This window comes from Spodoptera frugiperda, chromosome 15 (assembly GCF_023101765.2).
Source record: "Spodoptera frugiperda isolate SF20-4 chromosome 15, AGI-APGP_CSIRO_Sfru_2.0, whole genome shotgun sequence".
Classification (NCBI taxonomy): Eukaryota; Metazoa; Arthropoda; class Insecta; order Lepidoptera; family Noctuidae; genus Spodoptera; species Spodoptera frugiperda.
Window position 1 is genome coordinate 8,097,157 of NC_064226.1, and position 17,573 is coordinate 8,114,729.

Sequence of the window (17,573 nt, forward strand, 5' to 3'; positions counted from 1 at the left end):
AAGAATCTAGATCACACACAATTTTTTCGTCTTTTTCGTCCTCATAGACTAAATTGTCACTCATCAAATGGAATGCAATTCATACAGTGCCATGGCTATTCACACAATTAGGGCGAGTAGTTAACAGTGATATGTAACGAGATTTATTGCTCGAGGTACATTAGGTACATATACCGGAGATTGCGGCCCAGTAAAAACCGTTTCGAGCTTGTGTTCTATGGTCAATCCAATCCCAAATTGTAATTATGCATATACAACCCGTAAAGATGGTAAAGAATCAGTTAAGGTCATGAAGTCCATGGTGTATGCGCAACACTTTTACACCAAACGATGGTAAAATTTTCACGACAATTTACAGATATATCTGCAATAATGAATAGCATCACAATGTACAGTTTTAATTATTTAATTTAATGAAAAATAAGTAGAAGATTGTGTCTGGTGGGGGTAATAAGCTCTACTCCTAGTAAGTAGGTATTTAATTACAACTCTGTGAGTGAGTACCTACCTACTTAAATGGGACATAACCACGGATTCTATTCCATGGGCATAACTGAGAAAATCTGGATATTGATACCTCTGCCTGCCCCTTCAGAGAAAAGAAGGCGTGATGTACAAGCAAGGATTTCCCGAGGCCAATCATATTATTTATAACACTGCCAACAAATCTCACATGCTTTATGTGATGTCATTTTTATGAATGATTTTTACGAGACAAGTACGTAATAAAATGTGAAATGTTCACGTCTTCATATTACTATGTTCTTATCTTACGTCATTATTATCTACCGAGCAATTGTTTACAGGTAGGAATCAATTAGCTGCGGTGAGTACAGTCAGAGGCGAAGGAAGAAGAAAAAGTGTTTGAAAAAAGATGTTTAGTCACCACCTAAGTAGGCACTTATGTACTTTGGTACATGCTAGCCTTTAAAATCAATGTTACGGCTAGTTATTTGCTAACACCTTAGTACCCATTGTCTTTATAGTCGAAGAATATATAAAAAATTGGCGGCGCCATTCGAGTAGATGCAAATCACTTGATCCCCGAAGCGGTAGGTAGAAATGCACATCAATGTAACCTGGTGGAACCTACTGGAACCAAAAAAATAGTAATTCGTATCGACAAAAACATGAGTTCTAAAATGAAAGTAAAAAGCGTATTGGATTTAGAACATAATAGTTTCTAAATGTTTAAAAAAATAAAAGTTCTAATCTAGAGGCCTGTCTTTATCTGGGCACATAAAAAAACCCGTCACCATCTCCATTTTGTTTTTGTTTTTATATTGCGCCATTCAAGTAGTATCAAATCATTTGATCCCCGAAGCGGTAGGTAAAATTGCACATCAATGTAACCTGGTACTAAAGGGGAAAGTGTGGCCACTTTACACCAGCTACTTTTATGAGTCTCACTCAGACTCACATATTATGATGATAGTGGCAAAATAACGTAAGTAAATATGACCGTGACTATCTTTCGATCAGTCGGTACCTTGGTAAATTCCTAAAACCTAACCATACCTAACTAATCACACTATTAGATCATAGTATAGAGGACTTGACGATCCATAAACGTACACAATAGGTAAGTACTCGTATTTTCCTACAATTTTAATTAGTATCAATAAAGTTATCAATTTACAAGTTTTTTTATGATTGTTACTCAGCTCTTATTGTTATTACATACCTATTATGACAATCGTGGTTCCTATTTAAAGATCGGAAAACGAAGGTAAAGGACAAAACTCTGCCGTCAGCTGAGCAGTCAACTTCAAGGGAGTGTAAGACGTAAGGTGATGGGTACCATTTGGTACCTCGTACCTTTACCTACCACTAGAACGCGGTCAAAATCGGTCCTTTGACGTGACAGTTCGCAAGTTTGTTATGATGAGAATTATTATAGATAAGCAAATTTTATTGTTTTAGTCCATGATTTAGGCTATATGCCTATACAACTATGTAGGTAATGTGTATAATTTTAGATTAACACTACTCTTGAACACAGGTAAAAGGGTTTTCGTTATTGCTATGCGTTTGGGTTTGTAAATAAAAATACACAATTAAATATCAAACATAATTTCTTACAAAAATTTATTTGAAATAAAAATAACATCAAGCTTTTAAAATTGACAATTCTCATGAAAATTATATAATAATTTATGAGCACAATTTCACATTAGGAAGAATAATTTCATTATTTCTTTAGTTCACATTAAAGTATAACAATAATCACGGATTCAATCTCAAAGTGTAACACAAACAAGACAAAACCTTCATTCCAAATGCAATGAATACATAATTGTGTAGAAAGAATAAGAGACAATACATGCTGGACAGCAGCAGCACCTGATTACATACTTACAGCGAGACAGAGAAGAGAATCATCCATTAAAAACATAGAAACTGCTAAATTATATTAAAAGTATACTGTAAATATAAAAATATAATTTAAAAAGTAAACTCGTATTGGAATCCATCATAATACAACATAAAATAATTTCTTTTAAATATTGAAATGCAAAATAAAAATGGAATTTTCATCATTTAATGTGTATGAACACACAGTACTTCAATATTCTTATCAATATATTCATATAAACAACAGTTTAACCTAGACTTCATTTTTTACACTTTAGGAGATATTTTTACAACCCTGTATCCACTATACTTTTAATGACGATAATTATGTTCCACAGTCTAAATTAATGTTTCGTAAAAGAAGATACAATATAACTACGATAAAGTAAGTCTTGTCACATACGTGCTTGATACCTATACATTAACATCAATAAACATCGACATCGATTACGAGTATCAGAGTCCGATACGGGTCTCACAATACAAAAGAACAGTTTTGTGCTATAACATTGATACCTAGAGGGAGACAGAAGAGTCAGCGAGAAGTAACTAAAGTGTAGTAGTGGAAAGACTCAGTTACGACGGGATGACGACAACCTAACGATACAGTTAATGTCAAAGTATTTAATAAGTGAGCGTGCTTCACTTCGCCTTAGCGGTCTGTCGCTGCCGCAGCGTCTTGTTCGTGTTCTGGTCAACTTCGGGCAGGTCGGATTCCTCGACAGGGGCTTTCTTTACTGTTGACGAAAATAAAAACAATGAGCATTACCATCCTCAAAAATAAAACATAATGAAATGTGAAATGACTAAAGTAAAAAAGATGGTGTACCTTTTTCCTTCTTAGGCTTTTCTTTTTTCTCTTTCTTGGGCTTGGCTTGCGCCTGCTGGCGGCTCTCTTGCCTCTGCTTGATGGCTTCAGAGATGAAGTTGAACATCAGGTAAACCTGCACAAACACATTGTTTAATTACTCACCCATTATTCACATGTTAGTATCAATAAATCTACTTACTTTATGTACCGAGTATGAAAACACAAATAATAACAATAACAATAAGTGTAAACTACATTTTATGAAGGTTGAGTAATACACAACAATTATATATAATTATACAATTGTGCTATAGACATTATAGTTACCTGGAAAGAGACTAGGACAGAGAGAGCAGCGACGCGGATGACGAGCGGCGCGGCGCCGGCGAGACCGAAGTAGAATGTCAGCACGCCCAGTACCAGTGAGCACAGGCGGACAGTCACGAACACGGAGCCGTTGATCAAGCTCAAGACTGTAATAAAAATACATGATTAGTATTGAACTAAAATCTTAAAGATGCACTTCACTTTAAGTTCTGTGGTAATTAAATGAGAATCAGTAATTTTTCGGTCTGTAAAAGGGTATCAGAGCCTTTACGAACTTTCTTACAGCATTCAATTCCTAAAAGTTAAGTATATTGATTACAATATTCAATTCCTAAGTTACTTATATAATTCTACTCTTAAGATAACTCTGATATTTAATAAAACCTTTGCCTCATAATAACCCCTTGTCGCAGAATCGCACTTGCGAGTCTTCCGATCATTAGAAACTTGATAAATGAGAACGATAGATATATAATATGGTTAAGTATGTAGATCGACATTTGACTTAATTATTGAACTGATGATTCTATTTGCAACTTACATTTGTCTAACCAGTCTTCACGTTCTCCCCTGAGGATGGTGTTCAACCTGTAGCTGTGAGCAACGAATTCGGCGAGAGAGTGCAGGACTACCAAGCAGACACCGACACGCTGGAACCTGGTTAAATAAAACAAACATACAATAAAAACATTGTTTTAGCACTGCAGTGAAAAAAAAACGTTTGTACAAATAAATTATTAATGTGTGTTTAAATAAAACTATTAATTATGTATTATTCCCATACTCTTATCAACATCAGTTATAATTGTATTTCTGTATAATAATATTAGGTATATTTCTGCAAATATTCCCATAATCACTAAAAATAAATGAACATTTCAATTATTCACACATCACAATAAAAATTACATAATTTGAAATGTGGCTTGCCTGTAGGTATAATTTGCTTATCAGAATCATAATAAAAGTCATAACACATATGACTTTGCTGCTGACTGCTAACGAAAATAAAATATGCTATGTAATGAAATGGTCAATAACTACTGGATGCATTATATAATACTAACTTCTGTCAGCTAATACTAGCTGCTGCTTATAATACTGGGATAAAACAAAGCCTATATAATTGTTAGTACATTATTCTTGATCATAATAATCTATGTGAAATTTCATTCAGATACATTCAGTATTTTGTTGCATGAAAAAGTAACAAATAAACAAACATGTATCTTTACATCCTCACAAACTTTTAGTAAGATAAATAAATTAATTTACAAATAATCTCCAATTACGAAAGCATTCATGACTGTGACAGGAGTTGATGTACCAAGTCTAGATAACACGGATTACTTTGCTAAAGCATGATAATATTACGATAAACAACATCCAGTCTATCAATTATTTCTGTATCAAGTAGCTGTTGTCAAGATAATAATTCTTGAATTGATGATACCCCTTATCTTATAAGAAAAAATATATTTCACTTCACATGTGGTCTACTGTTCATTCATTTTACTTAATCTTAAAGTAGTTTGTATTCAAGAATTCTTATTTAAGCCAGTCTGCTAGTGTTATTTAATATGCTATCAATGTGAAAATTCCCAAAAAAAAGTACTTATCAGAATCAAGTAATCATCAATTAATAAATCAGATATTGCCATACTATAAAAAATATACAGGACTAATTAATCACACATTAACACATTTAGAAAAACAACTAATAAGTAACACTTACTTGAAGCCATAAGCCAATGCAACAAATGCGAAAGCAGCAGCAGCGTGCCTGATGCGACCCATCCATTCGTCTTTCTTGATGCGCTGGAAGTACAGTTCAGGGACAGTGTGGATCCAGTAAGCGGCTTGGACAATCCACCAGAGCTTCAGCAAAAAGCTCATTGGGTGGCTGGGGTAACCTGTCAGATACAATGAGATTCCAATTAGAAAAACCAAAATCATACATAAATAAAAACATCACAATTATCAGCTAGAAAACATCCATCGATTTTATTAAGAAAGGCTCTTAGCTACCTACATATTGTTTGTAAATAAAATATGAGAATATTCATTTAAAGTACAGTTATTGGTTAGTATAGATTACTGTATTATTTGTCCTAAATACTTTGGTGCTTAACTGTTAACATTGGAGAAAGTATGCTAATCAAAACATTCCATTTTCAAGTGCAAACTTAACCTTCTTTTTACCCAAATCACTTCTTACTCACTTAGGCAATATTTAAATCTTCATAGACAGATTATTTAAATCATCTCATATTATTCATAGATAAAATCCAATACCTTAATTTATTCAAAGTAATATATTTTTATAGAACTTATAGTTTTGCACTTAACATAATGAAAGATGAATTATTAAAAAGGCTTGGTTATTTCTAGTCTTATATTCAAAGTACTCTAAATAATGAAGTATTTTAAATGAAAACTTGTTTGTTCTAGAAGCAATTATCATGATTAGTATTTAAAAATTAAAAATAAATGCTTACCGTCCCACAACTGTGAAATGTTGAAGATAAATCCTTCACGGATGATAGCATCTCCACCCCAAATAAGGGTCACAAGGTGGAACACAACCAGCTGACCCGATTCATTCAGGGCACTCAGTCTTGATTTGGACAGATGAAACTTCTTTGATATTTTCTGCAAACAAAAATTGTAATGTCACATACTATACATACAAGTCCAGTTGGTCACCTCAACAAATATCTACAGTTATGATATTTACTGAATCAAACATATGTTTCAACTGTGTCATACTTACATCCAAGAAATACTCCTGGAGGATGGCATGCATTACAATGCACACCAATGAGTAAAAGAATACTGCACAGGCGTCTTTCCATCCTGCTTCGTAGAAGAATGGTTCTCCTTTCGGTGCTTCTCTGGTGGGCTCAACTCCACTGACATTGTGGTGTAGACTGATGAATAAGCTCGCTATCGGACTTGTAGACTGCAAAATTAACACAACAGCTGTGTCAGAAATAGTTTTATATGAAGAAAATTATGTGGAAACCTGATTTTCCGAAGCGCATAGCTTACGTGGCATGCTTGTCACTCACCTGTACCATCAACCCAACCAAAAACACCATCACCACACACGAAACTATATCAGCATGATTCTGAATCACAAATTCATGACTAAAAATAGGTGGGTTCTTGTTAGATTTTCTTCCAATTGCAGGTTTAACACCCATTTTTCCCGGCGGTAACCTGTCTGAAATTAAACCGATGTTAAAACAAAAATGCAAGTAAAGCGCAATTTATAAATTAAATCCGAGTTACTTAATAGATTCCTAATAAAAAACGTTAAAAATATCGTACCTCAGCACAGACGGAGTGAATTATACCCGAATAATAATATTTCTGACAGGAATCCAATCGACGTGACACTTTCACTTGCTACGCGGTGAAACGTCAACGTCGTTTGTTGATTACGGAAATACGACGGTTGTTGTGTTGGCACTTGAGAGCATCAATCACTAGTCTTCGTATTCATTTTTGATAGTTTTTGTAGATCAATGCAATGCAGTAATCAGTAATTTGATATTAAAATGAAATGTACTTGCGATCTGTTTAATTTCTATTCTTATTTACATGATTCGTAATAAGAGTAGATGTTTTTGTAACGGAAGTAACAAAGCATAGATTTAATTTTTATTTTTTAATATTTATAGCAATACTGAATTTTTTCTAAGCATAAACAATAAAGGGTTCCATTCACAATCGAATGTGATACTACTACCAGAATCACTATCAATAGTAGTCTCAATAATAGAAATCGACTGAATTGCTTCTGAGATGAATCAGTTAGAATATTTGATCAATTTGAATGTAGTTTTAGAACTTTTGAAGTTGGATAATACTTATCTTCAGTGCAGTGGTCACAAATGCGACAACCATGCAAGTGATCACAGGGGCGTGGGTACTGTCCCAGTATTTCGTTACTATGAATGTGTATTGAAAAGATTAACTGCTGTTACATGGAACTCATAAGTAACGAAAAGTTATAGTTTTATTAATAAAGATAATCTCTCCCTACCCAAGCGAGAAATGCGTAATGTTATGTTATGTTACGACTATACATAGAATAGAACATACCCAGGTCGGGATGGCTCGAAAGAACCATTCAAAACGAACGTCGAAACCTTTATTTTTATTTAGACACCTGATATCTAGTAAAGGAAAACATTGTGAAGAACCTACACTAATATTCAAATTATAAGTTTGAAATCGCAATCCCGCCTTGAGCAAGTGTGGTGAGTAATGCTCATTCTAGAGGGTGACATACATACCTTTATAGAGAAGAGGCCTTCGTTTAGCAGTGATGTCCATAACAATGATGGAATAGAACACGCAAAACTATGCTATACTTCGGTTTATAGGTTTGTTAAAAATAATAAAACACCATAACTACGACAATAACTTTTATTGTAAATTTCACGTGTCATCAACATGACAAAAACTTATAATTTTTCATAATTTGATTACATGAATAACGATATCTCATGAAATACTGTCTAATATAATAATTTCTATCAATTTACTCTTATTGTCTACATAATTCTTATAACATAATCTCTGATACAAAATACTCGGTAGCCAATCAATATAATAAAACATTTCAAAAACAAAATCTTAAAATAAGAATCTCATATATTCATCTCCCTAAATAAATTATAAAAGTGATCCTAGTAAAATAAATTAACACCATTATTTTCACAAAAAGAAACAGTCAGTCCACAGCCACTCAGTGTTGTTGTAATGCTGTACTTATGTGTTATATAAAGTTAGTTACACTGTAATAGCACGCTGAATACATCTACGATGTAACATTAAAAATATATTTACTTTATGTGTCTGTGGTAACTGAAATAAAGCCATTAAATCACACAATGTATTGAAATGGAAAGCCTCGAACTTCAACCTCTTTAAATGAATGTCATGAAAGTTAATAATAATATTATTCCCTAAAAACTAAAATGGCAGAATAAGAATCAGTTTTCTTTTCGTCTTTTACATAAAATCTACAATCGCTTCTAATACTTTTTGGACATCAATATACACAATTTAAATTAATAATTTCGAGAATAAATCCTAGTGCACCGTGTAGTGAATATAACTTGTCTACTGGAGATTACAATAACGACATTTAGAAGAAGCATACAAGTTATGCACCTTTGCAACATTACTAAATAAATAAAATAAATAGTAAGGCCCTATGTACACACGTGATTTGTGAACGAAGTAGGGCATAACAGAAGAGTGCTACACATATACACAATAAGCACACAATTATTTAAAATGATTATCTAATCTTTAAGGTCACGTAAAATGTGTACACAGGACCTTTTTAGTTTATCTAAATTACACAGACCAAACAGATTAGCCTGTGATTAGATGAGTATACCCCCAAAAAACAACAGATGTATATTTTAGCTATGAATTGTGTAATATAACATTTTCGGTGGATGTGAATCTCTGGGACATTTTATATAACATTTTCGGAGTCGATCTCTCCTTGTTCCACTGTCATATACATGCCCTCTTCCTCGTAGGTAGACTCGTGCTTCGCCAGGATACGGAGCAATGGACGCAGTTTCATCCACCACTGCTGCTTCGGTATTCTCTGGCTGAAATTTTAAAGAGAGATATTATGACATTATTGTATATTTTGTTGATACCCTTGATTGTAAAAGGACAAATTATACTACCTACTTCACTATAAGTCTATAAGGATATAAATATACTTTTAATGCACCAAACTTGTGAAGTCTAATTATACAAATATCATATTTATTATAACCACAATGTGGACGCAATCTTGCATTAAATTAGTGTTTATGTAAATATATTGAGGAAAATGTTTATAAAATATTGTTCCAAACAGGTTACATATAATATCCTCTAGACACCTGGAGTACTATAAATAGTATTAAATAAATGTTGCTGTAAAGGCCGAACGTTTTAGAACTTTGTGCTTCGAGTACGACCGGGCAGCCTTTTTATAGCATCAATTCCCGAGTGTTTGTTTTTTCCCGCTAAATAACGTTCGGCCTTTACAGCAACATTTATTTAATACTATTTATAGTACTCCAGGTGTCTAGAGGATATATGAACAGCAATTTTATTCATAGTGATGTTATTTTAATCTTTGATACATTTAAAACGTTTTATAACTCACGCAAAGTTAGTCTGCGCCTTCAAGTCCTCAAGGGGAGAGAACTTGTACTGTCTCTTAACGATGCCCAGCAGACAGGCGGAGTCGGGAGTGTTGGCCGGTCCCTTCTGGATGGTCTCGACCAACCAGTGCAGACACTTGGCTGCCATCTTGGTTCCCATGTTACGATCGAAAGGCGTTGGAGATCCACCTTGTTGCATGTGACCTGTGGACAAGAGGACAGATTATTTTCTAGACATTTTAAGAAATAAAAAAAATAAACGAAAATAGTACTATTCCATAGATGGTTCTAATATCAAAATTGGAATTATTAGTTGAAAAAGAGTATTCAGTTTATTTTTCTAAATAAAGCTTGCTATGGTAAGTGAAAAATTCAAAATCAGCTGAACCAAATTGGATATGGATTTTGATGATACGAGTAAAAACAATCGTTGGTTCGGAGAGTAGAAGTCTGAAGTCCGCTAGTAGATATTAATTTAGTTAATATAGTGATAATAAACTTACCAAGCACATTCATCCTAGCAGTGAACAGCCCCTTGCCCTCCTCAGAATACAGACGGTAAATGAAGTCCGTATTGTAGTTATCATTAGCTTTCTCATTACGCAGAATGAGACCACGCTGAATGCCGCCTGTCATCTTAGAAGCCATGTGGTATACGTCTTGTTGCAAGTCCTTGATGGAGAACTTCTCTTCGTAGATATACGCAGCGTCCGCGCCACCCGCCAAACCTGAGAAACGATAGAATATATTGTAGAAAATGCGCATTATAGAGAGAATAAAGGGAAACTTTTCTGTACCCACTAGATGCAGGTCATGTAAGTTTAGATCCTACTTGTCCAATCAGTGTAGTTGTCAATTGAAAAATTGACTGTCCAATAGCACTAAGAATTTCCCTATTGGATAAACAGCTCGTGAGCACGTAACGTGTTTGTGCTGAGTATTCAATTATTATTTATATAGGTGTTGTATTAAGTTTAGACGTTTTCATCATAATTATGTAATAATTATTAATTACCTGCCAGAGTAGACAAGTAGCCGCAGTACCCTCCCATGGTCTCAATAACGAATACACGGCGTTTAGTTCCCTGCGGAGAAAATATATTCATTTATATATCCTTACAACGTTAAATTATTAAATGGCTTGCTTTTTTAGCCACTTTCGCCTAAATAAGTACAAAAATATAAATCTGTTTACATTTTCATATTTATAACAAAGCAAATCTCGCTAGGGGTGTGTCGTTACAGGCGTCGCACTGTCACAGTCTTCGAGGACGGTATACTTTGAGGTCTTGGTGTCTTCTAAAAGTGCTGGCTAAGAATTACCTACATCATAAAAAATAAAGTAAAAATGAACTCACCTGAGCAGATTGTCGGATACGGTCGCAGATCTCGGTGATCTCGTTGAGCGCAGTGTCGGATCCGAGAGAGAAGTCAGTTCCGGGCACGTTGTTACTGATGGTGGACGGGATCACCACCAACGGGATGCAGAACTCAGGGAACTGGGCACGACCCTCGTAGATCTCCAGGGCGGCTTGGTAAGCCTAAATGAATATTACATAAATACATAGTAAGTACTGTGTAATGTTTAAGTGTTTTACTGTTAAAAACTGAGAGATAAAAAAAGATGAGAGAAGAAATAGTAATTACTATTTCTTTCCTACTCCTCTACTCACATCTCCAAAATATCTCGCATCCTATATTCTGATATAGGAGATATTTTACATCTTTGAGACATTTCAAACTTTGTTTGCCACATATCTATTTCTTACTGGTCTAACTCCTTGCTTAAAAACCTCACATGTTCGGACAATGTGGCCAGCTAGGTAGTAGTAGAAATAGAAGGAATGTTTTTTCTTTAACTTTATACGTACCTCAAATCCTCCAATGATGAGAAGACCTTGAATATTGAACTGCTTGATGCGAGCCGCGATTTCCGCCTTCTTGTCGCCGGGCAGCGTACGTTTAGTGCCGAGGAAGGCACCTCCCTGAGCTACCCAGCCCGTTACATCAGACCTAAATAATAGAAAACATTGTGCTTAAATTATACTAAGTAACTTTTCTTTCATATTTAATCTAAAATGTTAATTTTGAAGAATGCGTATGCCAGCATACAGATACTGGTTTACTCAAGGCATCTACTCTGTCCTTTTTCATGAACAATTTCCATTTTTTTTTTAGATTATCACGAACATCCCGACCTCCAAATACTGCTACCACTGTTTTCTCAAAAATGTAACATATTTGACAATCGGTACATAGTAGGTAGGCTGGTAGACTTTCCTTAGACCGACATCGACATCACAAGTCAGTAAGTAGGTATAGTAAATGGACAATTTCACCTCACCCACAACTCTCAACTACCCTTACTTAAGACAACAAACAACTTGTAATTACCATTCCATATTGACGATGTTGCCACTGATGAAGCCCTCGATACCGTCGTGGATGCCGAGCACCGTGTCTCCGCGGTAGATACAGTTTCGTACGAAGGAACGCACCGCCGCGTTCATACCGCAAGCCGGCGCGCCGACGTGCATCACGGCTAGGGTCAAACCTTCCTGTAACATACAACAAATACTTATGAATTTAGATGAAATTCAGTTTTATACAGCACTAGCAGTTACCCGCGACTTCGTCAATCGTCGACAATTTGGGCTTTTGAATTAGTATTTTCCAAGAAATATTCTGCGGATGTCACAAATGTCTTCAGCATCGACTGTATTTGAAAAGTGTTTTTCCTGTTTTTCTACTATTCTCTTGAAAATTTTTCTCGCGACGAATGCAAAACCGTGGGAATCGGTTCGTCCGATCTGGAGTTATTACGTCAGGAAGGAAATCCCGACTTATTTTTATATACAGAACATGAATTAAAATAACACATTTTTTAGTTTATTTTATTATTTTCTGATGATTCAGGCCATCATAAAGCTAGACAATAATGCAGATATTAAATACATCACTATTATTATAGTACCTAGTAGGATACATACGCGTATGTTGACTCACGGCGGATCTGGGATTCAATTGACCAATTGAGCATATTATTATACTGCGGCATATTATACTCACAGCAGGTTTGCCAGACGCATCGAACGCCTCCTTGGGTGGCTTCAAGCGGGTCAACATTTTGTACGTCTCCAAGTTGCGAGCAAAGCTGCGCCCGCGCAGTTGCACAGCTAGATCCCAGTTTTTGTCAGCCATAGCCTAAAATTAATATTACTATTTAATACGAAGAGCATAAATACATAGCAAATATTATAACTTCTGGAATGGAGAATCTTCTGAATTATTGGTCACGTCTTTTTAAGCATGACTACAGAACACAGAATCTCCGGTTCGATTGAAGAATAATTATTGAAGTTTAGAAAAATTGTTAGTAGGTAGGACTTACAACTGGCTCTGACTTTGGGGAAAAGTTACATTTTTTTTATGATATACATATTACAAACAATATTGTACATGCTATATTACTAAGAAACTATTTTAAGTGTGTTTTATTTACCTGAGCGACAGCCTTAGTACGTCGCACACACTCCATGAGAGGTAGGCGCACGGCTTGGTTACCGTCCAGCGACACAACGCAGGGCTCCGTCTCAGGGGTGGCTTCCATCAGAGCCATTACCGCTTCAGCACCCATACGGCAACCCTACAATTAAATCAACATTATACAAGCATTAATCTAGAACATTTAACATGCTACAGAAAAAGTATCGAAAATAGCAACGCAACGTCACGCCTTTTATCCCCGAAGGGGTAAGCAGAGGTGCATATTACTGCATATAATGCTGCTATACACACACTTTTTATGTCATAAAGGGTGAGCCTATTGCCATCTACTGGGGACACTTTCAGGCTTCGTGCTAATACTGAGATTTTTTTCGAAAAGCCGAAAAAAACCCAGTAATATTTTGACCGTCCCGGGAATCGAACCCGTATCCCCTCGTCCGGTAGTCGCACTTGCGACCACTCGGTCAACGAGGCAGTCAAAATACTGTAGATAAATAGTTATCTACAGAACTTTTAGGTATAGACCTACAGTAAATATAAAATCAATATTGATTTATATCAACGTCAAAGTTATCAAAATTCTCTACTAAAGTACATATTGGATTTAACTACTGTATAATCTCAATGCCTACATGGTGGCACACATGTAAATTACACGATGTCATATCATGTATCAAGTACAAGGCTGAATGTAATGGATGAACAGTTCTAGAAATACATTACAATTTACCTATTAGTAACATTGATCATACAAAGGTAATAATTGTGACTAAAAATAAATTCAATGCACAGGTTTATATTAGGTACTTAATAAATAAAATATATATTAAAATGAATTGATGTTCGTTCGTCTCGTTAAAACCAGAGAACGGTTCGATCGATTTGGCTAACTTTGGTCTTGAATTATTTGTAGATGTCTAGGGAAGGTTTAAAGAGTGAGAAAAAAATATTTGCGGCGTAACTGCATGTAGGCACATGTGTGCGTTTATTTTAGCAATATACCTATCAAAGCAAAGCACCTATTTAGAAGAAATATTACATAGCACTCACCAAGATCCTATCGAAAGCTGAAGGTGATCCTCCACGCTGTACATGACCCAGCACAGTGATACGCGTGTCCTGCTGCAGATTGTCCACCACAACTTTCTTCACCAGCTCCGCCGTGATAGGCTTACCTTCGCGGTCAATAGCACCCTCAGCTACAATGATAATGTTCAGACGCTGGCCAGATTTCCTTTCCTATATCATCAAAGAAACCATTAAAAAAACTCAATTTAAATATAGAACACCAAAACATATAACATGTAAAAGTAAAGATACTAATCACACACACAAAGAAAGCAATTTAAAAAGTTAAGCATGCATTAGTATTATGATTAGATAGGTATTTAAGAAGTAAGAACATGATGGTTGTGAGTAGGTAAGTGAAGGAGTTCTAAATGTGCCATATATCATAGAATTTAGAAGCTGATAGCTGATAGATAAAGAAAATATTACAAATAGCCGAAGCACCTCCTTAATCAAAAGTTAATTGAAACAAATTACTTTTTCAGTCACTCTAAATGGCTAGGTATTAATCAATGTCGATTAGTCAATCAAGAATCTACAGATAAATAGTAAAGCTGCAAGAAAATTGTAGTTTAATTTATATTGGTTTTACTGTTGCAATGAATTAAATGTAAATTCATTAAATCTCAATTTTTTTTACTGTGTATCTCATTGTTTTGTTATAAGTACCTATTTTGCAAATGTATTGCTAAAATGTTAGTGTACTGACAAGACTTCACGTAGTCAAATTACTTTTGACCTCTGGTTGATCTTGTACAATCATTCACCTTTGTGAACATAGTTACATCATGTCCGTTTTAGTAGTGTAATAATGACGCAAATATACTTCTCAGAATATTTTTATCCAATCCATACTATAATACTTCTGCATACCTGAGCCAATCTTTTGCAAAGCTTTTCAACCCAATTATTGGGAACAGGGTCCTCAGGAATGAATACTTGATCTGCCTCGCTCGCCAGAGCGGCCACTAATGCCAGATAACTGCAACAACCAGTGCCCGAAATGGTTCATGCAAATGCTCCCAAGTTATACTTAACAAATGATGGAAATATGAAATATCTTTTGGAATTTCAAAACATGTAATTGTTTTGCCAATGGATCTGCCAATTCATATTGATGAATGATAAGACCTTCATGATATAAAGTGATCCTGCTCCCGTAGACAAATAAATTAAGTCCTTGCCTCAGCTATTTTTGCACACAATTTTTTATCCCAATTGTTAGGCGCTGGGTCTTCGCAAATAAAACTATAAGTAGCGTCCGTACATAGTGCCGTGTAAACTGCAAGAAAACTAAAGGGATATTTGAATTATAGGAAAATAGTTAATGTAATGTTGTCGAGGACATTCTAATTGATGTGCGGAAAGGACTGAAAGGTGGAGCCACAGCTTGCCTGTTCTAATTTATCACAAAGTTTATCTCTCCAGTCAACAGATGGTGGAGCTTCTGGGATAAACACAAAATCCGCTTCAGATGCCAAAGAAGTGACCACAGCAAGGTATCTAGTGAATAAACAACCATTAGAATACTGTAAAGTGATATGAAATTGGCACACATCCATTAGATCTGGTATAACTGTTGAGACAATAAGCATTTACCTCCGATCCAATGATACAAAAATATATGTTTATTTTGATTACATGATACACAGTAAATATCTGTAGTAGTAGAACACTGAGAAGAATTAAAAGAACATCTTACCCACAATGTCTGCCCATGACTTCCATAATAAATGTTCTCTGATGGGAGTATGCAGTGCTTACAATAGCATCAATAGCTTCGATGATGCGGTGCAAGGCTGAGTCTGTGCCTATTGTCATGTCTGTACCACAGAAGTCATTGTCAATGGAACCCACCTACAACATTAGGAAAAATTTATTCATCCACCAATGTGTATAATAAAATAAAATAGAAAAATGTTGATATTAGTTTTATCTATTCTAATTTGTCCTACCAGTGTTTATCAATCAATCAATAGGGTAATAAAACATACAAAGTAATGTAGATTAGATATTCACCATTCCAGCAATGTGCAAGTACTTGTATTTCTCTCTCTGGTCTTTGGTAATCTTATTGTTGGCAAGTAGTTCATCGAGCAGGCTCGACCATTCCTCACGGAACAAATTGGCACCAGTCAAGGAACCATCACCACCAATCACCACCAAGTTGGTGATACCACGAGTTACTAAGTTGTAGGCAGCTTTAAGACGGCCTTCTCGCTTTCTAAACCAAATAATTTACTATTTCATAATTATTACTTTATTTTATTGGTATACTAATTAATAAAACTTTAAATGCCTATTTTCAGTAATATATAGAATAAATTAAAAAAGCTAATTAATTGTATGTTAATACTGAAGGGGTAATAATAACAATGATATTAGTAAATAAATAAAACCTACATGAACTCCATGCATCGAGCTGATCCAATAATAGTGCCACCTTTATGAATGATTGAACTGACAGAAGACCAGTTTGCCTCCTCAATGTTATCACCTCCGTCGACCATCCCTTGATATCCTTCCCGAATAAAGTATACCTTGCAGCCAAGGTAAATACCCATTCGCACTACTGAACGCACTGCAGCGTTCATACCCTGGGAGTCACCACCGCTGGTGAACACTGCCAGGCCCTTCCCCTTGTGGGACCCGCGCCCAATAAATCTCTGGGTCGTAGCAGCTTCCATCGTTTTTAATTTTACAATTTAACCCGACACCTACAAAATAATAATAAAGTCGTTTTTACTGATATTACATAACACAACACATGTATTTTATCACTATTCGTATCTTAACACTTCACTAAATATACAATGTTTTTTACCGGTAGCAAAATTAATATCTACGTACCGAAAAAAATTTAACAAAATCACAAAATTCAAAATCTGAACTTCACCAAGGTGACCTTTGAATGACATGACAAGCAAATGTCATTGCTCTGGAGATGTTGAGATTTGAGATAGAGATGGAACCAATCATTGCGATAAATCTTTAATGAATCTAATCGAAATTGTGTAAATGTAACGAGAAAATAATTATTTCAATATTCAGTAGGAAAAATAATGTTATTAATTTAATGAAACACTGAGGACACTTCACGAACGTGTAAACGTAAGATTACTTTTTTGGTTAAAAATATGTTTAGAATTTAGTTTTCCCAGTACGAAATTCATACAATATTATTTTTGGAGCCAATACCGAAGGGTAAAAAAACTTATAATAATACATCAAAAATGTTCAAATACAAAATCGGCTTTTCCATCAAAAACAAAAATCGCCTAAATCGTAATTAATCGATAACTAATTCATCGAAC

General features: G+C 35.0%; 2 protein-coding genes across 6 annotated transcripts; both read right to left on the reverse strand.

Annotated features, from left to right (window-relative positions):
• Positions 1-2,057: 2,057 nt before the first annotated feature.
• LOC118275235 (translocating chain-associated membrane protein 1) lies at positions 2,058-6,993 on the reverse strand. Of its 2 annotated transcripts, none has more exons than XM_035593142.2 (9): positions 6,827-6,993; positions 6,565-6,719; positions 6,267-6,455; positions 5,992-6,145; positions 5,229-5,406; positions 4,035-4,150; positions 3,494-3,639; positions 3,185-3,299; positions 2,058-3,092 (listed from the first exon to the last, which is right to left on the reverse strand). In XM_035593142.2, exons 2-9 carry the CDS (start codon positions 6,697-6,699, stop codon positions 2,998-3,000), a joined length of 1,128 nt encoding a protein of 375 aa, XP_035449035.1. In that variant the 5' UTR covers positions 6,700-6,719; positions 6,827-6,993; the 3' UTR covers positions 2,058-2,997. The 2 variants fall into 2 exon arrangements, with proteins under 2 accessions (XP_035449035.1, XP_035449036.1); XM_035593143.2 differs by having other exon boundaries at positions 6,565-6,715; positions 6,827-6,982.
• Positions 6,994-7,916: 923 nt separating this feature from the next.
• Positions 7,917-17,260, reverse strand: LOC118270306 (ATP-dependent 6-phosphofructokinase). 4 transcript variants are annotated; one of them, XM_035585841.2, is made up of 15 exons: positions 17,110-17,260; positions 16,663-16,976; positions 16,279-16,483; positions 15,962-16,116; positions 15,133-15,241; positions 14,242-14,430; positions 13,187-13,330; positions 12,754-12,888; positions 12,079-12,242; positions 11,556-11,697; positions 11,043-11,225; positions 10,700-10,769; positions 10,188-10,412; positions 9,687-9,888; positions 7,917-9,135 (listed from the first exon to the last, which is right to left on the reverse strand). In XM_035585841.2, the coding sequence occupies exons 2-15, from the start codon at positions 16,944-16,946 to the stop codon at positions 8,994-8,996; spliced, it is 2,349 nt and encodes a 782-aa protein (XP_035441734.1). In that variant the 5' UTR covers positions 16,947-16,976; positions 17,110-17,260; the 3' UTR covers positions 7,917-8,993. The 4 variants fall into 4 exon arrangements, with proteins under 4 accessions (XP_035441734.1, XP_035441742.1, XP_035441750.1 ...); XM_035585849.2 differs by lacking the exon at positions 15,133-15,241 and adding an exon at positions 15,444-15,552; XM_035585857.2 differs by lacking the exon at positions 15,133-15,241 and adding an exon at positions 15,654-15,762.
• Positions 17,261-17,573: the final 313 nt, after the last annotated feature.

What these genes read in the sequence shown, in the direction of transcription:
- LOC118275235 (XM_035593142.2), bottom strand. Translation starts at nt 6,699, where the DNA reads ATGGGTGTTAAACCTGCAATTGGAAGAAAATCTAACAAGAACCCACCT. An exon ending in TGGTTGGGTTGATGGTACAG is followed by an intron (nt 6,456 to 6,564) that starts GTGAGTGACAAG and finishes TTAATTTTGCAG; the next exon opens with TCTACAAGTCCGATAGCGAG. An exon ending in CTGTCCTAGTCTCTTTCCAG is followed by an intron (nt 3,300 to 3,493) that starts GTAACTATAATG and finishes GTGTTTGTGCAG; the next exon opens with GTTTACCTGATGTTCAACTT.
- LOC118270306 (XM_035585841.2), bottom strand. Translation starts at nt 16,946, where the DNA reads ATGGAAGCTGCTACGACCCAGAGATTTATTGGGCGCGGGTCCCACAAG. An exon ending in AACATCGTCAATATGGAATG is followed by an intron (nt 11,698 to 12,078) that starts GTAATTACAAGT and finishes TCTATTATTTAG; the next exon opens with GTCTGATGTAACGGGCTGGG. An exon ending in TCATCATTGGAGGATTTGAG is followed by an intron (nt 11,226 to 11,555) that starts GTACGTATAAAG and finishes ATATTCATTTAG; the next exon opens with GCTTACCAAGCCGCCCTGGA.